Below are 23,589 nucleotides of genomic sequence, written 5' to 3' on the forward strand. Positions count from 1 at the left end.
CCTATATATATGTATAACTCATCATAAGGAGATTATCATAAGTGAGTACAATCATCAAACATATATCAAAAAGTGCCATACAACACCATCTAGATCAATAAGTTGCCTTTATTAAAACTGGTATACTTAAATCAAGATATTGTTGTGAATTGGCAAAATAAAATATGATATAAGCTCCATCTCTACGCAACAATCACATATTTCACACGTGGTTATTTTGACACAAAATTAAAACATTCAAAATTTAGTTGAAACGTAAAGCATATGTTAAGGCGTTAAAAAATATGAATATTGCTATAAAAACATTAGGGTAGACCGAAGAAAAACCTGATAAATTTAATTTATTTTAAAAATCAACAAATAAATAAAAAAAAACAGCAAATTGGAGATAAAATTATAGGTAAATGAAGTATTGCCTAAATATAACCTAAAAATATTATATAAGACCCACGTGGTTATGAAATGTAACCTTTCTTCAAGTTCAATATAACTTATCTAGAGATACAACAAAAATATATATAACCATAATAAAAATAAGAATAATAAATAACATAAATATTGCAAACAAATAATATTATTTACACAAATCTATTACACCTAAAATATGTAAATATAACAAATTCTAAATTATATATATACACAAAAAAAATAAGAATTATTAAAAATCTGAAATTATATATATATTTAGAAACCAAATAAGTAAAAATAAGAATTGTAATAAAAATAAATAATATAAATTCTGATCAAAATATCTATACTCAATTAGAAATTGTTATATCAAAGTAAATTTTCTATTATTATATAATACAAAATTTATATGTTTAATTATTATTCCCCAAAAAATATTGCTATTAAACTTTTAAGAACAAGTTTAAAAACGAGAAGAAATTAAACAAGTAATTAATAATATATCTTATAAATAATTAACAGTACGAAGCAAATTAGTTAATTATGATGTAAACCAACTGATAAAACCAGCCACAAAAATAACTGTTACATATATGGCGCCCAACGTGGGGCTTCTTAAAAAATTGGTATTCCACCTATAACCCAAACTCTTCATTCAGCTACAATCAGTTTATAGGTATCCCGGAAGGCAATTCAAATGTCAAATCGTGTTGTACAAATACTCTGATGTAGTGAAATGTCGAGTTACCAATCGATGAAAATGATATTACAATCGTGACAGTATCATAATTTGTGGCTATATAGCTTAATATTTATTTGTACCTCAACGAAAGAAATATTCATTTACATCAATAGGTATAATTCATTTAATTCTTTATCCCAAAATGTTTTTCGATATATAACCTCAAAACACATAACATTTAACAAGACAGAAACATCATTCGATTTAAAATAAATACTTTATTTAAAATGTTTATAAAAAAAAATATATAATCATTATTAAGTATTCTAATACATCTTGTATTCTAAATAATTAATTTTCTAATTTACATTAGAAAATATTAATATTTTGGAAAATATTAAAAAAGTTGTAAAAGATTTCCATTTTGTATATAATATTTAGAAATATATATATTTACATATATTTATATTTACAAAAATAAATAAATACAAACCACAATCTAACAAATAAACATCAATCCAGAAAATAATATTGTTTCTAATAATTAAAAAAAGTAATTGCAACTAATTTTTGAAAATTTATTTAGTTTATATTAAAAAAATTGTTAAAAATACTTAAATTAAAATTACTCAAGTTATTAAAAAAAATAAATTTGTATAAAAATCTAATTTGTATAAAATATATAATTTAAAATATTAGATTAAAAAAATCATTGAAGTTAACTAAAAAAAAAAAAAGTCTTAAAGAAAAATATATAAAACAAATTTAAAAATATAAATTTATATTCATATTTAAAAGATTATATAAAATCAAAAACAATACAAACAGAATTGTTAAAGATCTGAAAAGAGAAAAAAAAAATAATTATATTAATTATTAAAAATTTGTACGAAATATAACAATAATTTACAACATTATAAAATAATTATTATTAAAGTTATTAATTCATTAGCAAAATACCTATAATTTAATTTCCATTCCAAATAAGTAGAAATATTAATTAACAAAATTCAAAAATATTAAAAATTCATAAATTTTGTTAATATTATTCTACTTATAATTATTGCAAACCTTCATATATACCCCTAAACTTATCTTTACACAATAACAAATTCAAACTCATTCCACATATTGTTCATAACTGACTGTTTCAAAAATGGCAAATAGGAACCAAACTCAACAACCTAGTAGGTCATCAAGTAGAATAGCGAGTAGAAATAATCCTTCTGGATCTTCTCAAAATCAACATATTGCAAGCACTTCGGGACCAACACTATCAAACAATAACCCGTTAGGTAACCAATCTTTGCCAAACAATAATACTTCAGATCAAAACATCTCAAACATGTCAACAAACTCTGCACCAGATGCTAATCAAACTGTTGTCCAAAATGTAATTCCACCTTTAATGGCATGCAATATTCCACCACAAACAGGACTTCAAACAACATCCTCACCAGGAACTATTACCGCTATAGGTAGTCCAGAATTTAGTAGTGCAACTGCCCAAGAGGTACGAAACCAATTTGAGAGGGACTCTAGACAACAATCCCTATTAGAAAATATAAATCTAGAGGCCCCTATTAATAGTAATGATGGTCCAAGTTTAAGAGAGTACATAACTGCCTCTGTTAGAATAGCTCAAAACCAAGCTCTAAGAACAATGGAAGAGAGATTAGCAGTGATGATACCTCAAGTGGTCAGAAATTCAATTGATTCCTTGAGAAATTCGTCCTTCAATACTCAAGATCCGAATAGGTACGAACAAGAACCAACGTTAAATTCTCACTATATGCCAAATAACTTCGAACAGAGACAGCAACAAACCAACAATAATAATAGAGAACACTATTCCCAGAACTTTAGTCAAAATTTTGCAATTGGTTGTAAACCAATGACACCACTACAATTGCAAAAATGGGGATTAAAATTTGATGGCTCGTCAAAAAATATTAGCATTGAAGAATTTGTATTCAGAGCTGAATCCTTAAGAGTGGATTACAGTTGTCCTTGGGACGTTTTCGTCAAAGGATTTCATCATTTGTTAGCAGGAAGAGCATATGATTGGATATGGCAATTCCGTCAGCAAAATCCTTTGTGCGAATGGCAATTTTTGAAGTACAATCTAATAAAAAAATTTAGAAATTTCGAATCTGATTTTGAAATTCAAAGAAAGATCATAGAGCGTCGACAGCTTCCTAACGAAACTGCCGACATCTTTATTTCCGAAATTATTAAATTGAAAAATCAAATGAGAGTTCCCATCCCTGAATTAGAAATAGTCCGAATAATCAAAGATAATCTGAAGGAAGGACTAGTACAATTAATATATGCAAGGAATATAGAATCCATTGATGTCCTTATAGAAGAGTGTAGAAGGGCTGAGGCTAATATTTCGAAGCGTATGCATTATCGGCAACCACAACAACAATTTAGGAGAATCCATGAGATTGAATTTGACAATGACTCTTGTGACCCGACCTCTGATGTTGAAGCAATCCATGCAACAACAACAGCAAAGCAAATTACATGTTGGAATTGCAAGAAGGCAGGTCACACTTACATAGAATGTGAAGTCGAACAGCGAAATATTTTTTGCTACAAATGTGGGTTCGATGGAGTTACATCACCTAAATGTCCTAGATGTATGGGAAACCGCTCCAAGAGCATGGGGAACGCTGGGAATCCATGTTCGCAGAAGGACACATCCCAGTAAAACAATCGATCCCAGACATACCAACAACAACTACTACCCAGACATTCAACAATAAGCCAACATTAATACATGTTGCAAAATCAATTTGTCCAACAACAACAAAACTAATTTCTATTGTTCCGTATGAAGAAAGATTAAAAGAGTACAATAAGAAAAGGGCTGAAATATTCAAGGACTTTGTGCCTGAAGTCAGTAAAAGAGTTGCAAAAGCGAGAAAAGGATATAGTAAAAGAAAGACAGAAAGGAAAGTTATTGCATCAGCATACCTTGAAGTCGATAATGACATTAGGCCTTATTTGAAAGTGAAACTTAATGAAATAGAATTCACTGGTCTGATGGACAGTGGAGCTTCCATAAGTTGCCTAGGTAGCAATTGCATAGAAAATGCTGAGAAAATGAATGCCCAGATTTTTAATTTTAAATCCTGTCTAAGAACAGCAGACGGCAAGCAACAACAAATTGTAGGAAAAATTAAATGTGATGTAAAATGTGGAAATGAGGTTAGAAACTTGACATTTTACTTAGTTCCTAGCTTGAAACAAAGTCTCATTTTAGGGTACGATTTTTGGCAAACATTTAATATAAAAATATCGTTTGAACCAAATATAATCAATAAAGAAGTATTAGAGATTGACGAGGAAAGGAAAATGCATGATCTTACGTATGAACAAAATGTGAAATTAGAGAACGCCAAGCTCTCATTTCGGTGCTATACGAAGTACGGTCTAGGGAAAACTCATCTGGAACAGCATTCCATCGATATTGGAAATTCAGCTCCTAAGAAGATGAGATATTACCCAGTGAGTCCCGCAGTACAAAAACTCATGTACGACGAGTTAGATCGTATGCTGGAACTGGATGTAATCGAGATAGCACGAAATGCAGAATGGAACAACAGAGTTACACTGGTCATAAAACCCAATAAAAACAGGTTATGTTTGGACGCAAGGGAACTCAATAAAGTGACGCGTAAAGATGCATATCCTTTGCCTAATATCGAAGGTTTGTTAGCTAGACTCGGAGATACGCATTTCATATCAGCAATAGATCTAAAGGACGCATTTTGGCAAATTCCTTTGGAGGAATCAAGCCGTCCTTTGACAGCATTCACGGTCCAAGGTAGGCCACATTACCAGTTTAAGGTCATGCCTTTCGGATTGTGCAATGCTGCGCAAAGGATGTGCCGCCTGATGGATAAAGTGATTCCTTCAGAGTTGAAAGACCGTGTATTTGTGTACCTCGACGATTTATTGGTGGTATCCCAAAACTTCGATGTACATATAGAAATGCTCAAGACTGTAGGAGATAGACTAACAAACGCTGGCTTAACAATAAATATGGACAAGTCTAAATTTTGTTATAAAGAACTTCGATATCTTGGTTATATTGTTGGAGAAGGCAAGTTAAAACCTGATCCAGGAAAAATTGAAGCCATAATGAATATTAAATCACCCAAAAACCAGAAAGATGTTAGGAAATTTTTAGGTACTGTAGGGTGGTATCGTAGATTTATTCACGATTTTTCCACTTTAACGTCCCCTCTAACAGATACCTTAAAGAAATCTCCGAAGTTTATAATGACCCCTGAAGCAATTGAATCTTTCGAAAAATTAAAAAAATGTTTAGTCTCAAGTCCAGTATTATCCAGCCCCGATTTCTCAAAACCTTTCTTTGTGCAGTGTGACGCATCGAACGTCGGAGTTGGTGCTGTTCTTTTTCAAAAGGATGACGACGATGGTGAACACCCCATCGAATACTTCTCCAAGAAATTGAACAGTGCCCAACGCAACTACTCCACTACAGAGAAAGAGTGCCTTGCAGTCATCTTGGCAATTGAGCGGTTCAGACAGTATATAGAATTGATGGACTTTACAGTCATAACTGACCACTCAAGTCTACAATGGCTGATGAGACAGAAAGATTTGAATGGACGTCTATCGCGATGGAGTTTAAAACTACAAGGCTACAGGTTCACAATTGAACATAGAAAGGGAACCAAAAATGTAGTACCTGACATGCTCTCACGCTTAGACATGGAAGAAATTTCTGTTGACACAACATCCATAATAGACTTTGATTCAGAGGAATTCAAGAATCCAATCTACCTAAGTCTCATTGACACAATCGAGCAAAATAAAGATAGACTGCCTGACTTAAAGGTACAAGAAGGAGTTGTTTACAAAAGGGTCAAATTCAATACGATAGATATAGAAAGCGAGGACGCTTGTTGGAAGATTTGGCTACCAAGCAATTTGACCAACGAAATCGTAAAAAAGTCACATGAGATAAACACATGTCATGGTGGCATAGCTAAGACTATACATAACATACGACAGTACTTCTACTGGCCTTCAATGGTCACAGACATAAAGGATTTTATAAGAAATTGCGATACATGTAAAGAAATAAAGCATCCTAGACAAACACTTAGACCTCCAATGGGGAACGAAGTGGTCACATTACGACCATTTCAGAAGATCTACATTGATTTTTTAGGACCTTACCCCAGGTCAAAGACAGGCAAGAGTTTTATATTTATAGTTTTAGATCATAAAACTAAATTCGTTTTGCTCAAAACAATGACTAAAGCAACCGTTTCTCAAGTAAATAAATTTCTTGTCGAAGAGGTATTTTATAAATTCGGAGTTCCCGAATGTATCCATTCAGATAATGGAAAACAATTTACCTCTGAAGCATTTAAAGAGCTAATGAAAATGTTTGGCATACAACACATTCGTACTGCAATACATGCACCACAATCTAATGCAAGCGAAAGGGTAAACCAAACAATCCTTAGTAGCATTCGTAGTTACCTACAGAAAGATCACGCAAAATGGGATGAAAAGTTGCCCAAAATTGAATGTGCACTACGCTCAACAATTCATGCTTCTACAGGTACAACTCCATACTTCGCTTTAACAGGCTATCAAATGATTACTCATGCAGATGCATACAAGATTCTAAAGAAACTAAACGCCTTAGAAGACGGTGAAATAGTTTTGTTACCTAAATCCGACCAAATGCAAATAATGCACAACAAGATCAACAAAAAGATACATGAAGCCTATGAACGAAACACAAGATCATATAACAAGAGAAGTAGATTTATAACCTACAAACCTGGACAGGAAGTCTTCCGAAAGAATTTTGTGCAAAGCAATTTTGCAAAAGGTATAAATTCTAAACTCTGTAAACCGTGGATTAAATGTAGGATACGAAAAGCCCTAGGAAACTGCCTATACCAAATTGAAAATCTTAAAGGCGATCCAATAGGAACTATCCACGCACAACACCTCAAGCAATAGTATTAGCACCTACTCTTATAACTAATATTAATCTTAATAACTACTTTTCTCACCAAAACCTACAGTATATTTTGTTGTTATGTTGATTGCTCCCTTCAATTGATCCATTATGAAATAATTTCTGCAACTACCTGAAAAAGAAAGAAAACTATTAATAACCAGAAATAACTTCATATCAGAACCTGAAAATAGAAAGAAAATATTAGTAACAATAGCATAATCAATTTCAAAATATACTTATCTTCAAATTCGCCAATTTACTATAACGATATTCGCATGAAACCAACTGTCAATATTCTCATAGATTTTAGATTTCCGTCAATGATTACCTAAAAAAAAAGAAACTTCATAAACATTTTGATGGCAACACAAATTCAATTGGAATAATACTTTCCTTTTTCCGTCAACATGTTCGTTTGTTATTATCTACAAGCACACAACACCACACATCTGAATATATAAGGCATTTAGTTTGTCATTTTCAATACGTCTACCTGAAAAATAAACAAAAATATTGAGTTGTCAATAATCAAGTACACACATTATTCTTTGCATTCAGGTAAAAATCTATCCATTTACTATGTAGGGTAAATATATGGCCGTAGAATCATTTGCTTTTTGTAAAACATATTGCATTTATTACAATCAGTATTCAATAACTTGAATATTTCATATATCTTCCATGAATGTTTCTGAAAATAAAAATAAAGACAGAAATTAGTACAATGAACAACAAACATTGTATCTCCAATAGACTTACCACATCCGCAATAAATTCCCAACTGGACCAATAGAGTAGAGTAGCCAATATACCTGCTCACATTCTACGTCATTCATAGCACACCAAAAAATGCATTCCATACGTTCATAAACGTGTACCTGGAAACAAAACAAACACTTGTTACAATCTTAATATAACAAATAAACTGATTGGAAAATACTTCTCCTTTTCCTAAAATCTCCATTATCCATTTTTCCTTTATGTTGTTGTATTTCTGGCCAAGACAAATGCCTGTTGCAAATATCCAACAAAACCTTTGACACCAAAACACACTAGTTTTCCGATTGCCTTTGACATTGGACAACAACAATGTAATACATTTTTATATCCTGGCTGATAAATTTTGCTGTTGTGTTTCTAATGTAAATATTTTCTTGCCAATCCAAAGATTTCAACATACATCCCTTAATACCTGCAAAGAAAAAAAAAAAAAAACATTAACAACATGTTGTGAGTGGAATTGCTATACTTACCTTTCTTATTGCCTTCCATATAGATATTCCCAACTCTTTTACACTACACAGGTTGCGCGAAAAGAGTTGGCTTTGTGACAGCCACCCTTGGGCTGTGGAGATGAGCAACTCACTTAATATTTTTCAACATGACTTTTTATTTTACAATTTAGCGGCTTGATGTTTCAAATGTAAACATTATAGGGATGCCACAATCGTATCTTGACCAAGTTCATATTATCTAGTAGGGATTCTGCAATCGTATTTTTACCATCTGCATATTATCTGGTCGTAACTACACCGCAGTCGTACAACAGATTTATTTCCAATAAATCGTAGTAAATGTTGGACAACAATTGGAAAAAAGCTTTAACAATTGCTATAAAAAGCTTTTAATAAAATAATCCTTGACCTGCTTTAAATTATTTGAATTTTTAAAAATATGATAGCATTATTAATTCATATTAATAAATCTTGAACACAAGAAAAATAAATGCTGCCATGATCATTACTAGAGAGCCATCTATATAGAATGCTTAACACTACAAATTGATACCACTAGAAAAAGGAACCAATTGTACCATCTCTAAAACTCCAGCATGTGAGTTCCAACCTTCACAAAGTCACCTTGAAATTGTTCTTTCATTTCAAACGTTGAAGGTTTACAATAAGGTTAACATTTAAGATATTTAGCAATTATTAAAATTAGAAGGTGAAATTTGAAACATTGAGTAATGGTGATAGTGGTTATAAAACGTTTTTTTTTTCTTTTAGTTAAATTAATAAAAATTTAAAATATTAAAACTAAAGATTGGAGAATTTAATGCTGAAATATTAATAAAGAAATATTGAAAATTGCCCAGGTGAGAATAATAACATAAAACGAAAATAATTTGCTTTTGATTAGTGTCTAACGTCAGGGAATTTGTGCCATTTTTATAATATAGAATATCGTGTTGAAATACCTATTCTCCAAATAAGGCAGAAAGAAGTGAATTTCTGACGACTTCAACACCGCGGCAGTCGTCAAATTGTCACTTGTAAATGGAGACACATATTCTGGGCATTAATTTCGGACAATAAGATACCTATATATATGTATAACTCATCATAAGGAGATTATCATAAGTGAGTACAATCATCAAACATATATCAAAAAGTGCCATACAACACCATCTAGATCAATAAGTTGCCTTTATTAAAACTGGTATACTTAAATCAAGATATTGTTGTGAATTGGCAAAATAAAATATGATATAAGCTCCATCTCTACGCAACAATCACATATTTCACACGTGGTTATTTTGACACAAAATTAAAACATTCAAAATTTAGTTGAAACGTAAAGCATATGTTAAGGCGTTAAAAATATGAATATTGCTATAAAAACATTAGGGTAGACCGAAGAAAAACCTGATAAATTTAATTTATTTTAAAAATCAACAAATAAATAAAAAAAAACAGCAAATTGGAGATAAAATTATAGGTAAATGAAGTATTGCCTAAATATAACCTAAAAATATTATATAAGACCCACGTGGTTATGAAATGTAACCTTTCTTCAAGTTCAATATAACTTATCTAGAGATACAACAAAAATATATATAACCATAATAAAAATAAGAATAATAAATAACATAAATATTGCAAACAAATAATATTATTTACACAAATCTATTACACCTAAAATATGTAAATATAACAAATTCTAAATTATATATATACACAAAAAAAATAAGAATTATTAAAAATCTGAAATTATATATATATTTAGAAACCAAATAAGTAAAAATAAGAATTGTAATAAAAATAAATAATATAAATTCTGATCAAAATATCTATACTCAATTAGAAATTGTTATATCAAAGTAAATTTTCTATTATTATATAATACAAAATTTATATGTTTAATTATTATTAAGGAAACCAAAAATTATTTTTGTTGAGACCAAAAAAAAAAAAAAAACTGTTATAAATAATAACAAAATTTTTATATACATATATATTAAATATTAAGAATAATAATAATAAAAATGCATTATAAATTTAATTTAAATATTGAAATATTTTGAGTAATATTTTTTTTTAACAAAATGTTTTGAACATTAAAGTAATGGGTTGAATATTTGTTAGTGCGTGGTTAATTATATTTGGGGTATTTTCACTTAAGTCTGATGGCACAGAAAATACCAAGGATGACTGAAATAGTCATATGGGGAGGGAAAAGCCATCGAGGTTACCATCTAAACCTCACCTAATGGAAATCTCATTTGTATTTATTTTGAATTGAAATGCTAAATCTGGTTATAAATCGAACTACATCCGTTTCCTTTGTATTTATTTTATTTTTAAAATTAAATTTGAATTTCCGTTACAAAAAAAATAACACCCATGGTACACAAATTTATATGTTCAGTTGAAGCGGAAAGAACCTACCCATTCCGGCGAGCTAAGCCGCAGCCTAAGACCGAAGTACCATGTCCGCACAAAAATAACTGTTACAAATCATTAATTAATATTTTAGGGGCAGGCGCAGAAATTCGGTCCGAAGCATCTCTTAAATTCCTCCGGCGTATTTTTTCAGTATTGCGTTTATTACTTTGCGCCTCAGTAACAGAAACAATCGATACTATCGGCATTGCGTAAAAAATAATGGAATAAACTTTCTTTTTGCACAAAAACTGTCAGTAACAGAATATTTTTCACAAGTTACACTTGTACAATATTTTCTAATCATTTGTTTTGATTCATTCGTTCTTTCATTCCCCCAATGTTACCATATTGAATATATGTTGCCATATTTACAATGAATTCGTAGTTCACCAAATCGTACGAAATCTGAAGAAGGTATAACAAAGTCGTACGATTTTGAATTGCGAAATTCAAACCTTTTCGATACGACTTTGTGACATGCCTGATAGAGTCATAACTTATTATAAAAATTGAGACTCATAATCAGATCTGTTATTTATTGTGCTTCAAAAAATATGCATTAAGGTCTAAAAGTATGGGCCGGCAACGCAGACCGGGCCAGCTAGTATGTAATAATGAGAACCTGATAATGTGATCTTTATCCTTAAATTTTCCTAAAGTAAGGGAAAACCAAAGTGGACTATGAAGAACAGATATAAGAACGGGCCATAGATATAGGAATAATTCATCTGCACCTTTATTTTGAGGGAAAAACATGAATGAAATATTGGGGTTATTCCACTTTACTGAATCCAAGATAATTTGGCATTTGTTTTCTTTATACTCATTTTAATTCAATTTTTCATAGAACAAAAATTCAGTTCCGTTCCCTTTTGAACTTATCTCATACATTTATAAAGGGCAATTTGTTTTCGGAAATGTTCGTTTTTCGTCTTTGCCTTTCCTGTCATTGATATTAATGACAAGAATGACAAACTTAATATACCCTCCATACCATGGTAGAAGAATACAGGTAGATGCATCAAATCTTGAGAACATTGATATGTCAAAAATTTTTAAATGTCTTTTCAAATATAAGTAGATTTGTATATGTTTTCTTACACGACGTCATTCATAGGTTGTTATAATATGCGTTTTTTTAACAATTTGTACAAATTTAAATAATTCTTCATTCAACATTTTCAATTCCAAAATTAGTTTGAAAGTTCATTATCCCAGCAGATGTGTCGATGCGTCTCATATATTCTTTTACCATGCTTCATACTATGTATTTTGCAGGATATAAAAAATGTATACGTTAGGTGTTGGATCACGAGAATTGTTTTCCCACCATAAGCTTCAATAAATAGACACATGGCAATCCTACCGACAGTATGTTTTTGACAAGCTAGCCAGCTCCACATATTCTTCTGTTCGGCTTTGTAGTCTGTCTCTGCTGCTTTTCTAATTGTTATAAAAAATTCAAAAATTCTAAATTAAAACATATTTAACAATATATTGCATTCAAACAAATGTAAAATTTAAAACACCTATACATTAGATGCATATTCAATAGGTGCCAGAAAGAGGACTGTGTTAATAATAGTTGCAAGTGCATTCAAACGACGTGTGTGGGTTGTAGCGAGTTCAGTGAGTGCAACTTTATTAAGAATTTAGGGGAAGAGTTTAGTTTTTCTTTGTTACTTGAAAACTTGAAAGTGAAAGAACCGCAATGGCTGCCAAAGTTATTTCGCAAGAAACTTTCGATGATGTCGTCAAAGAGAATATCATCGAATTTTCAATGGACCCCGAAGAGGCTAAACAGGAAACTATTAAACAATTCGAAGCTCAAGTAAGTATATGGATGTTAGTGCTCAACAGTTGTTTAGACCGTGCGATGATGTTTTTTTTTAATAATTTACACTCCAACGACTTTATGACTCATAAGCTTTGTTTTGTTATTGTTTAAGGGAATCAATTTGGCTAACATAATTAAAGATTTGGACATCAATGCTGATACCGGAAAGCCTATACTCAATGAAACAATAGAACAATTGAAGTTGTATTTAGATGAAAAATCCACAGACAAAGAAAAGTTAATGGACCTATTAAAGGTCATTGATGCCGAATGTCAAAAATCTATACCACACCGAGTGTTGGCAGCGAAACACGAAACCCACACATATATTTTGAAAATATTGGGGCAACAGTTGGAAACGCCAGACGCAATAACTGAAACGGATCTCTTGGAGGCAGCTCTGAAGACATTGAATAGTATCTACCACATTCAGCCAGATATATTTGATGCCACAGCATTGACATACGTGAAAGCTCTTCTCGACCTGTTTGCTGGGAAAGAAAAGGTTGTCTCCTTGACGCTGCAATGGCTACAGAAATCATGTCTTATGCATGAAATTAATCGTCAGAATATTATGAAAGCCGATATTGTCAAACACTTGAAACCTTATGTATCGAAAGAAAATGGCAAAGTGTTGCGTGACGTCTTGGCTGTTCTACGATTTTTGGTTTTGGATGATGATATACGAGTTGAATTTGGTTGTGCCCATGAACATGCCCGTCAATTGGCTGGCGAGTTCATTGTAACTCTGACACAACTATTGGGCGAGTTTCAGGATGTTAACATTTTGGCCGATTTAATGCTTACGATTGGTTCACTGGCTGTTCGTCAAGAGTTTTGTGTGGCTGTTGATGAAGCAGGCTGTATCAAACTGGTGTTGCAAGCAATGGTAATGAAAATGAAACTTTCACAAAATTGTATATTTTAAAGAAGTTTGTATGATCAATCAAAAGTGTCTGATCTCCGCACATAATAATTATTTTTTAGTATGGAACACTTTTATATTTATACAATCTAAAGAGCTTTGAATATCGTAGAGTCGATTAACCGATTGTTTGGGTTAACAAAAATTAGAACCCGTTTTAAGTCATCCTTTCTTCCTGGGACAATTTTCTTATGATTATTTACAGTATCTTGTAAATTAACTAAAGTTAAGAATAATGTCCTTCTAAATGTATATTTAACCGAATTCACAATGTGTAAAAATATTTTAAGATCCCTTAATGTTTGTCTACCCATACATATCGTTTTAACTATCGCGGGTTAGGAAATACAATGTTAGGCCTACAGGACAGCTAATAATTTTGTTATAACCGATTACTTTCTATTTCAGAGTGATAATATCAATTCTGTCCGTTTAAATCGAGAAGCTCTTAAACTCCTACGTGCCTTGGCCGGACATGATGCCGTTAAAAGCCACATCGTTCAAGGAGGAATTGCACCTATTCTCAAAGAAGTCATCCATACACATATGGTATAAATTTATCATTTTGAAAATTGTAAAATCGTGTTATAACAATTCAATTTTAGGCTAACGAGAACGTCGTAAGTGCTGCCTTAGCATGTATTTCTACATTAACATTGCGCGTAAAAGATAATAGCAAGACATTTTTTGACACCGGCATTGCAGAGACTATCGTTGAAGCTGTACGAAGTCATCCAAAGAGTAAAATTGTTCAGGTAAATTTGAAGTGAAAAAAAAAATATTTAATTAAAAATAAATTTATTAATATCAGCGTAATGGTGCTTGGGCTATACGTAATATGGTTTCACGTTCAAGAGAACAATGTGATACTTGGCTTTCATACGGCGTTGAGGATGTCTTGAATGCTGCCATGGTAGATCATCCATCTGTTGTCACTGATATTAAGGCAGCATTGCGTGATTTGGGCTGCAAAGTTGAGCTGAAAGAAGAATGGACTGGTACTGCCGAAAAGAAAATTCTCAAATGATTGAATGGGCCCGAGGAAAACAATCAATTTGGTGATGTCCAAAAATTACGTGAAATAAAGAAATACTAGAGAAGAGAGCAGAGACACTGCCAATAACACGGTTATTAAGACGATGGATACTTTGCTGGCGTGTAAACTCCAAACTGCTTTGAATAACCATTTAGTAATTAACATCCTTCACAGAAAAATAATTGAAAATATGTTTTCATGATACCACATAATTAACAATGCATACATTTGGCTAATATATTTTTACAGAAGGCTTTTATATATCTTTAATAATATCTTATAAACATTTGTATACAGAAATATATGAATAGTTTCTATAAAAAATGAAATGCATACTTTTATTTTCACAATTTCAAATATCAACGATTAATAGAAGCCAAATAATAGTAGCCAAAGAAAATTTATTATTGGAACAATTGGGCAAAATTTTTGCAAAAACTTATATAATTTTATTTATGAGATTTTCTACTTACAAAACTATAAATATTTCTATAAGAAACAAAATAAGTATTTTTATTTGTTACAAAAAAGAAAATATGATAAAAATTCCTAGTTATTTGGCCAGTTTAAAATTGCGTAATCCCCCAGTCTTTAGACGATTGTGAATGCTTAGTTTTGTGGAAGGTACTGTGCTCTCGGTTTCTGATGATTTCGGATCAATCTCTATTACGTCACTATCGTCGGAATTATCCGCGAAGGGATCTACACGCTCAGAGCCACCAAAACCATTAAATACAAAATTAGGTCCCAATGGTTTCATTGAAGATGTTTTGGCACCAGCGCCAGCCGCTGCCGACAGTCCCAATCGTGGTTTCTTAAATATTGAGTACTGCAAAATAGTATAAACAACTAAATATTTAATGCCGTCCTTTTTTCCTTTATGATAAAGATTCTTACTTTTTCACCCAAATCACTTTTGGCTTTTCGCACAGCACCCGCTGTTTTGCTAGGCGAAATTTTAAGCGTTGTTATCTTGGCTGTTGTCACTTTGGGTCCAACTTCGGGTGGTTTTGCGGGATTGTCGAGATTACGCTTGAAGAGCGGTACCAAACCCACGCTACTAGATTTGATATTAAGATACGGGGATGAGGATTCCTCAATCTTTTTTATATTCTCTTTCTGCAAATAAATTGTGGCAAATATTTCTTAAATAAAACATAAATGAAATTTATCAAACTTACGATGGTAGGAGATATGGTATAGCGTTTTTCTTCTTTCACTTTACCAAACGGAGTTTTGTGCAAATTATCCAAACCATTGGAGTTGGATTTTGATTCTTTGGAGCTGCCAGTAGCCTCTAATGACTTTATCTGAAAAAAGTTAATCCGTTTAATTTAAATTCAAAGTAAATTAAGGGTTTTTATTTGGGACTTATTAAGTGGTGAACCTGTATGATGTCATTTAAAATTCGTAAAAGGTTTCTTATCCACGGAGTAAATGGAACGTGACTAAATTTTTAGTATTACTAATTATTAGAGAAATAAGTTATTTCTATTTAACTTCTAAAGTGTTTTTTGATTGAAAGAAACGGGAAAGCTAACTATAATACATTTTTAAGAACGTAAGAACCAAAATTACAGCAAATGTCAACTTTTGTGATGCTTTCAAAATTAATTAAATGTTACAGCAAAATCACTACAATTCATATCCAGAAAAATGAGTTATAGGAAATGTATTGCAAATACAATTGCAGACTACCTTACCTTTTCCAAAAGATTGTAGTTTTCGCTTTCAAGTTGGGATATGCGCTCTTCATGACTTCTAAAACACAAGAAATCGGTAGTAAAAATCATAACAATAAAGATCTAATTCAAATAAAACTTACTTGTTAATATCACGTTCTTTGCGTAAGTCATTTTGAACGGCTTTTAATTGATTGCGGATATCCGCCTTTTTGTGTTCACAAACTCGTAATTCTCTACAATATTAAAAATTAAATGATTGAAAATCAATATTATTGCATTTTTTAAACAGTAATTACCTTTTTAACGTTGCTATACACACAGATAATACCTTTGGATCACTTTCAGTTTTAAGTAGTTTCTCGGCATCAGCCGTCGAAGCTGTAAGTAGTGTGTTGATACCATTTAATGATTCAATTTGTGCTTTCAAACTAGTCACCTCATCACGAAGGCTATCCATAGTTTTGACCTGATTTTGTAAGACTTTGATCTGGAATATGTCGGAATATGATAAATGAATATGATAAATACATAATTAAGCATTTCTTGTGTTGTTTTCCTACCTTTTCAACATAATTGAGCACCACAAAATTGTTGCTTTTCACTTCTTTTTCTAAGCCGGCAATTGTTTTCCTGAAAGAAAAATATTAATTAATATTCTGTTTTAAGACAGTCTTGGATTTTATGGTTTAAAGAAGAAATTCCCTACTTTGAACCATATGAAAAATATAACAATTTTGGCTTGGAGCTAATGAGATTAGTAACACGTTTGGTATTAAATACATCATAGTAATGAAATATAAAGAGTCGTTCTAATTACAACAAATGACTGAATTATTTTACATGAACAACTTATTTTTTATGTCAACCAGGAAATCAGAACTGCTTATTACCGATTTTGTTAAAATTGGGATTAAAAAGAGCATTGTTCAACCGTAAGAATTGTGAGGTGACTAACTCCAAGTAATATGATGTGTTACAAGACTGAAGTGATAAAATCAATGCCAAGGTCAAGTATTGGTAAAACAGGTCACGGCGTACGATGGGAAATGAAAACAAAAGAACGAGAGAGAACTTTTTCATTTTAAATGTAACAGAAATCGCTTCACCTTCAAAGATAAGCTATCGATGTTGGCCAAAGCAATTGAGGTGGAGCAAGTTGAGTTTAGGGGCTGTGCTCTGATCATTTTGAAATTTTTACCACAGGTAGGTATTTTTAAACTGATTACGGCAATATAAATTTTTTGTGGGGGAAATAACCGGTTACCCGGTTATTGGACCCGAAAGTTCAGATACAATGTTCGGTTTTTATCCGGTTCCACTGAACCGATACAAACAAAATGGGTATCATTGGAAAGCTTATGAAAATACCTATCCAACAAGTGGTCACATGAACCGGTTACAAGAACCGGTTCCAGAGTAATGCAAGAAAATTGATATTTTTTACCAGTACTTTTTGAAAAACCCATAAAAACTCAAAAATGGACCCATTATAAGGTATTAAAATCTACATACCGTATTATAGCCAACAATATTGCCTTTCCAAAATGGTATCATACATGTTGATATCTTTTGTAGTTCCGAAGATATTAGTGATAGAAGTCATTAATTTGCAATTTTTTCTCCAGTCAAATGTATCTAACCTCTATAGCATTTTTAAACAGCCGGCCTTCGGCCGGGGTTTGAGATTTTCTTCTCTGGGGTATGTCCAACACCGGCTACGCGATCGCTAGTTTTTCTTAACATCGTAATCTTTGTAGGTAGCCGGCCTTCGGCCGGGGCTTGAGATTTTCTCCTCTGGGGTATGTCCTACACCGGCTACGCGATCGCTAGTTTTTCTAAACATCGTAATCTTCGTAGGTAGCCGGCCTTCGGCCGGGGCTTGAGATTTTCTCCTCTGGGGTATGTCCAACACCGGCTACGCGATCGCTAATTTTTCTAAAAATTGTAATTTTTGTAAGTAGCCGGCCTTCGGCCGGGGCTTAAGATTTTCTCCTCTGGGGTATGTCCAACACCGGCTACGCGATCAATAGTTTCCTAAAAACTGTAGTTTTCGAAAGTAGCCGGCCTTCGGCCGGGGCTTAAGATTTTCTCCTCTGGGGTATGTCCAACACCGGCTACGCGATCCATAGTTTTTCTAAAAATTGTAATTTTTGTAAGTAGCCGGCCTTCGGCCGGGGCTTAAGATTTTCTCCTCTGGGATATGTCCAACACCGACTACGCGATCCATAATATTCTAACAACACCAAATTAAAAACAAAGCAGATTAACAAGAACGTTAAACCCGACATAAAACTTGGCTTCACTCATACTACTTTCATAAGTAACAACTTTAAAAGCCAATATCTTCGGAATTACAAAAGATATCAACACATATGACACCATTTTGGAAAGGCAATAGTGTTAGCTATAATATTGTGTATAGATTTTAAGACCCTATAATGGGTCAATTTTCGAGTTTTTATGGGTTTTTCAAAAAGTACTGGTAAAAAATATCAATTTTCTTGCATTACTCTGGAACCGGTTCTTGTAACCGGTTCATGTGACCACTTGTTGGATAGGTATTTTCATAAGCTTTCCAATGATACCCATTTTGTTTGTATCGGTTCAGTGGAACCGGATAAAAACCGAACATTGTATCTGAACTTTCGGGTCCAATAACCGGGTAACCGGTTATTTCCCCCACAAAAAATTTATATTGCCGTAATCAGTTTAAAAATACCTACCTGTAGTATAAATTTCAAGTCAATCCGAGCACAGCCCCTAAACTCAACTTATGCCATTGAGGTAAATGAACCAGCAAGAATTTTTTCGTGACGTCATAGTTGTAAATTTTGTTTTCAGCAAAAATGACCCCAAAACAATGAACTTGATGAAGAAGCACATTATAAAACGTGGAACGAAGCTACATCCGCAAGAATAAATATGTGCGAGAAGTTAAGTGGAAGACAACTTACATGCATTTCTTCTGTGTTTCCTTGGCGCTTTTGATTTGTTCTTCTGCTTTGTTCAATTCTTTCTCTTTCATTTTCAATTGTAGATTTGCATTGTCCAACTGATCCTGCAGTGAACCAACATCAATACGACTTACATCCAAATTGGCTAAATTGAAATAAACGCGAAATATATTGCGATCAGAACATTTATTACGGCACTGGGGACAAGTTTTTGATCTGAAAAGAAAAACAAATTATAGTCTAATACATTTCCAAGAGTTCAACGACAGTTGCCAATTACCTTTCCAACCACTGCTTCAGACAGAAAAAGTGAAACATGTGCCCACAAGTGGTTACATGTACGTCATCGGACTGGGTAAAGAGTTCCGCACAGATCACACAATTTAAATTCAACATTTTTGCACTTTATTTAATTATGATCACTTAATTCTAAAGACATTAGACAATGGGGACGTTTAAACTATTAACAGCAAAACTAGGCTCAACAGCAAACAAAAATAGTTATATTAAGAAAAATTTGAGCCCCGAAGTTGCTTAAGGAAAATTTGTTTTGTTGCTGTTTGCCAAAATCACTAATATACCATCATTTGTTGTTATTGTTTTATTCTTTGGCAATTTGTTTTTGTTATTTTTGTTTTGCGCCAATATTCATCTGCCACTTTAAGTTTTACTCACTGAACACAGCCAACAGGGTCGCATGAGTTAGGGCACACGAGATAGTCGTGTCAAACGATTGCAATTGACGCGTTGAGCGTTAAATTGATGTGACTTTGCCAAATACCGCGTTTACATTGCTCTTAACCGCGTTTACATTGTTGGTCTACATAATGATAAAGAGATTATCTGAGTACAAAAATAAACTGTATGAAATGCAATCGATTCTTTAGTTACTTTCTCAAAGTACGAAACGAACAAAATAGGAATTTGTTTTTTATTTTGTACTGTTTGCAGCTCATTACAAATCCTTAAATAATAAAAATTGGGTTTAAGCTATTAATTGTGATCAGTTTTTTCGGCATGAATAAGAAGTCTTCGGTGTTTTTTACAATTATTTGTAAGCAGTTATTATTAATATTTTAAAATAATTAACTCCTTAAACATTGATTTTTCGGCTATTATTTGTGATCACTTATTTAGGCATGAATTATTAAATATCTTAAAATTACAATAAATCCTTAAATATCAATTTTTCAGCGTTTTTAGCTCTTATTTGTGATTAGTTATTTAGGCATGAATTATTGAAATTTTTAAATGGCCATAACTCCCTAAATATTGAGTTTTTGGCGTTTTTAGCTATTATGTGTGATCAGTTATTTAGTTATGACTTCGTAAATATTTGAAAATGGCCGTAACTCCTTAAAATTTGAGTTTTCGGCTTTTTTTAGTTATTATTTGTGATCAGTTATTTAGGCACGAATTAATTAATACATAACTCCTTAAACATTTATTTTAGATATTATTTGTGAAGAGTTATTTGAGCATTAATTTTTTGAATATTTTAAATTGGCCATAATTCCCTAAATATTGGGGTTTCAGCGTTTTTAGCTACTATTTGTGGTCACTTTTTAATACATGAACTATTGAATATTTTAAAATGGCCATAACTATTAAAAAATTAGTTCCATGTATTCTTGTGAACAAAATGCAGGTCGCATTTGTTATCCGATTGAGATGATTTTTTTTTTGTTTAATTGTTTAATTTATTGAATCTTTCATATATTTAATGAAAATAACAATAAGGTTTCATATCTTATATACTGATATTTTTATAGGGAGGTTGTCAATACAATCACCCCATATTTTTTTCATGCTTTAATTATTATTGTTTTTTTTATAATATAGATGTGTGTTATTTTGTGGGCTTGTGGATACAGTTATATCCGTGAATTGATTGAATAGGTAGTTAAGATTAGTTTAGATACAGATATATCTAAGTGAATCGCGGACTACAGAAATAGTCTTACGGATATAAGGTTGCTTTGTTTAGATACAGTTATATCTAATCATCCCGCGGACTACAGTAATAGTCTTATCGATTTCTTCACTAATCTTCCCGCGGACTACAGTAATAGTCTTTTCGATTTCTTCACAGAAGCAGCTTCCAATTTAGCATACTACTACCTGTAGAAGTATAAAAGTGGGCGAAGTTCAATTGGCCAGACAAGAGCTGAAAATAATGAGAGCGTAAGACAAAAAAAATAAACTATATGATAGAAAGAGTGTCACGTCTGCGCAGTGGCCTCCGAATAGTAGGAGTTGGCGAGCCAAGTTATTTGGGTGCTTGTTTAAGTACTTGCGGCAAAGCTTCTTTATTTCTAGTATATAAGTAAGTATATTTAGGTCCTTGTGGATGTTTGCGTTTCTTATGTACCATGGTGCACCTGTAATAGATCGAAGAATATTCGACTGTCTTCTTTGTAGTTTACTTACGTTAGAGGCACTAGCTGTACCCCAGAGCTGTATGCCATACGTCCAAATTGGCTTTATTATAGTCTTATACAATAGGATTTTATATTCTAATTTAATAGAAGAACGTATACCACTCAAGATTGGCCTTTTTTAGTTTAATTTGTGTGATTTTTGCATCGATGTGTTGCTTCCATGTAAGTCTTCGGTCCAGGTGCATTCCGAAATATTTTACGGTATCTTTCTGTGGAACTTGAGTATTAAAGATTTTTATCGTGGGGCAAAGTTCACGTCTTAGAGCAAAAGTAACATGTATGCACTTGCTAGCATTTACCGATATTCTCCATTTTGTCAGTCAATTTTCGAGAAGATATACATGGTATTGTAGTTTTTCCGACGCAATCAGAGGATCCTTGTGTATGCTAATGAAAGCAGTATCATCAGCAAACGTTGAGGTTAGAGTTTCATTGGTTGTGGGCATATCGGCAGTAAATAACACGTACAGAATTGGTCCTAAGATACTACCCTGTGGGACGCCAGCCAATATTTTTCTCGAATTTGAAAGTATGTCTTTCGATTGAACAACAAACGTACGATTTGACAAATAACTACAAAAAAGTTTATGAGTGTTTTTAGGTAGAGTTTCACAAATTTTGTATAGAATTCCAAGATGCCAGACTCTGTCAAACGCTTGGAAAATGTCTATAAATAGCGCCGAGCAGTACTCCTTCCTTTCGAATGCCATTCTAATGTTTGTGACTATGCGGTGCACTTGCTCAATAGTACTGTGGTTCTTACGGAAGCCGAATTGGTGGTCGGGGATAATACTGCTATTTGTAATAGGGGGAGTTAACTTCCTTAGTAAAGTTGTTTCGAACAGCTTTGAGAGTATAGATAGAAGACTGATGGGTCTATACGATTTTACCTGCGTTGGATCTTTTCCAGGTTTCGGAATCATTACTATTTCAGATTCTTTCCATACAGACGGGAAGTACCCTACTCGAAGAATGCTGTTAAATATAAATAACAATAATTTAACGGCCGGTGTTGGTAATTTCTTGAGCATGTTTGGAGTAATTCTATCTTTACCCGGGGATTTTTTTAGTTTTATCGAGGCTATAGAACTTTCGATTTCTTTTAGAGAAAATCGTATTGGATTCGGAACAATGTCGTCAATTAAAGGTTGAACAACTGTCGATGGTCCGGGAATTGGGGTAAATACAGATTCACGATGTTCGGCAAATGCGTTTACTTTTTCTTCTGTAGATCTTGCCCAAGTCCCATTTTCTAGGCGAATTGGAGATTCGTGGGCGATAGGTCTTCTCAAGTTTTTTGTGGCTTTCCATAAGCTGTAGTCAGTTCTCTCTGTGGGATCCAGGTTATTTAGGAATATTTTTAGGTTTCGCTCTTCATTTAATCTGAGTGCTTGTTGTAAGAGTTTTTCACATTCTTTTAGTTTTTCCCGAAACCTAGGTGATCGGTGCTTCTGCCATTCTCTTCTGGCCTTCCTTTTATCAGACACGAGTTTTCGAATGGTCGATGGATTATAGGAATTATTTTCTAGTTTTGAAAATTTAGTGGGAGTGGCAACATTGACAGCGGTGTTGACTATCGAAGTAAATATTTTAACTGCATTGTCAATTTCTTCTCCGGACTTTAGAGGAGTGTTAGAATTCACATGTGTACTGACATATTTTTTGTACTTCATCCAGTTTGTATATTTATTTGGTAGATAATCCGGGGAAGTTGCGAGTTGAACATCATTTAATGTTATTATAGTTGGGGAATGATCTGACGACAAGTCAAACGAGGGTACCACGGACATTTGTTCCCTCTTAATATTCTTTGTTACCGCAAAGTCAATTAAGTCAGGACGTTTTTGCAGGTCTGAAGGCCAGTAAGTAGGCTGGCCAGCAGATAACACGTCCAGTTTAGCGGACGAAATGGAGTTTAAAAGCTGTCTACCTCT

The 23,589-nt window shown here is 32.7% G+C and overlaps 2 protein-coding genes and 1 long non-coding RNA gene across 3 annotated transcripts; 1 reads left to right on the top strand and 2 right to left on the bottom strand.

Moving 5' to 3' along the window:
* Window positions 1–6,381: 6,381 nt before the first annotated feature.
* On the bottom strand, window positions 6,382–8,756 carry LOC131803947 (uncharacterized). Its single transcript, XR_009342840.1, has 4 exons — window positions 8,366–8,756; window positions 7,872–8,304; window positions 7,691–7,803; window positions 6,382–7,605 (listed from the first exon to the last, which is right to left on the bottom strand). It is a non-coding gene; the product is annotated as an uncharacterized LOC131803947 (long non-coding RNA).
* A 3,418-nt stretch (window positions 8,757–12,174) lies between these two features.
* On the top strand, window positions 12,175–14,904 carry LOC131803948 (armadillo repeat-containing protein 6 homolog). The gene is made up of 5 exons (XM_059125934.1): window positions 12,175–12,608; window positions 12,727–13,503; window positions 13,948–14,088; window positions 14,145–14,294; window positions 14,351–14,904. The coding sequence occupies exons 1-5, from the start codon at window positions 12,489–12,491 to the stop codon at window positions 14,564–14,566; spliced, it is 1,404 nt and encodes a 467-aa protein (XP_058981917.1). The 5' UTR covers window positions 12,175–12,488; the 3' UTR covers window positions 14,567–14,904.
* Window positions 14,905–15,001: 97 nt separating this feature from the next.
* LOC131803952 (E3 ubiquitin-protein ligase TRAIP-like) lies at window positions 15,002–19,867 on the bottom strand. Its single transcript, XM_059125942.1, has 9 exons — window positions 19,495–19,867; window positions 19,215–19,430; window positions 16,821–16,890; window positions 16,557–16,747; window positions 16,401–16,493; window positions 16,279–16,336; window positions 15,757–15,885; window positions 15,473–15,694; window positions 15,002–15,404 (listed from the first exon to the last, which is right to left on the bottom strand). The coding sequence occupies exons 1-9, from the start codon at window positions 19,608–19,610 to the stop codon at window positions 15,129–15,131; spliced, it is 1,371 nt and encodes a 456-aa protein (XP_058981925.1). The 5' UTR covers window positions 19,611–19,867; the 3' UTR covers window positions 15,002–15,128.
* Window positions 19,868–23,589: the final 3,722 nt, after the last annotated feature.

This window comes from Musca domestica, unplaced genomic scaffold (assembly GCF_030504385.1).
Source record: "Musca domestica strain aabys unplaced genomic scaffold, Musca_domestica.polishedcontigs.V.1.1 10, whole genome shotgun sequence".
In the NCBI taxonomy this organism is placed as follows: Eukaryota; Metazoa; Arthropoda; class Insecta; order Diptera; family Muscidae; genus Musca; species Musca domestica.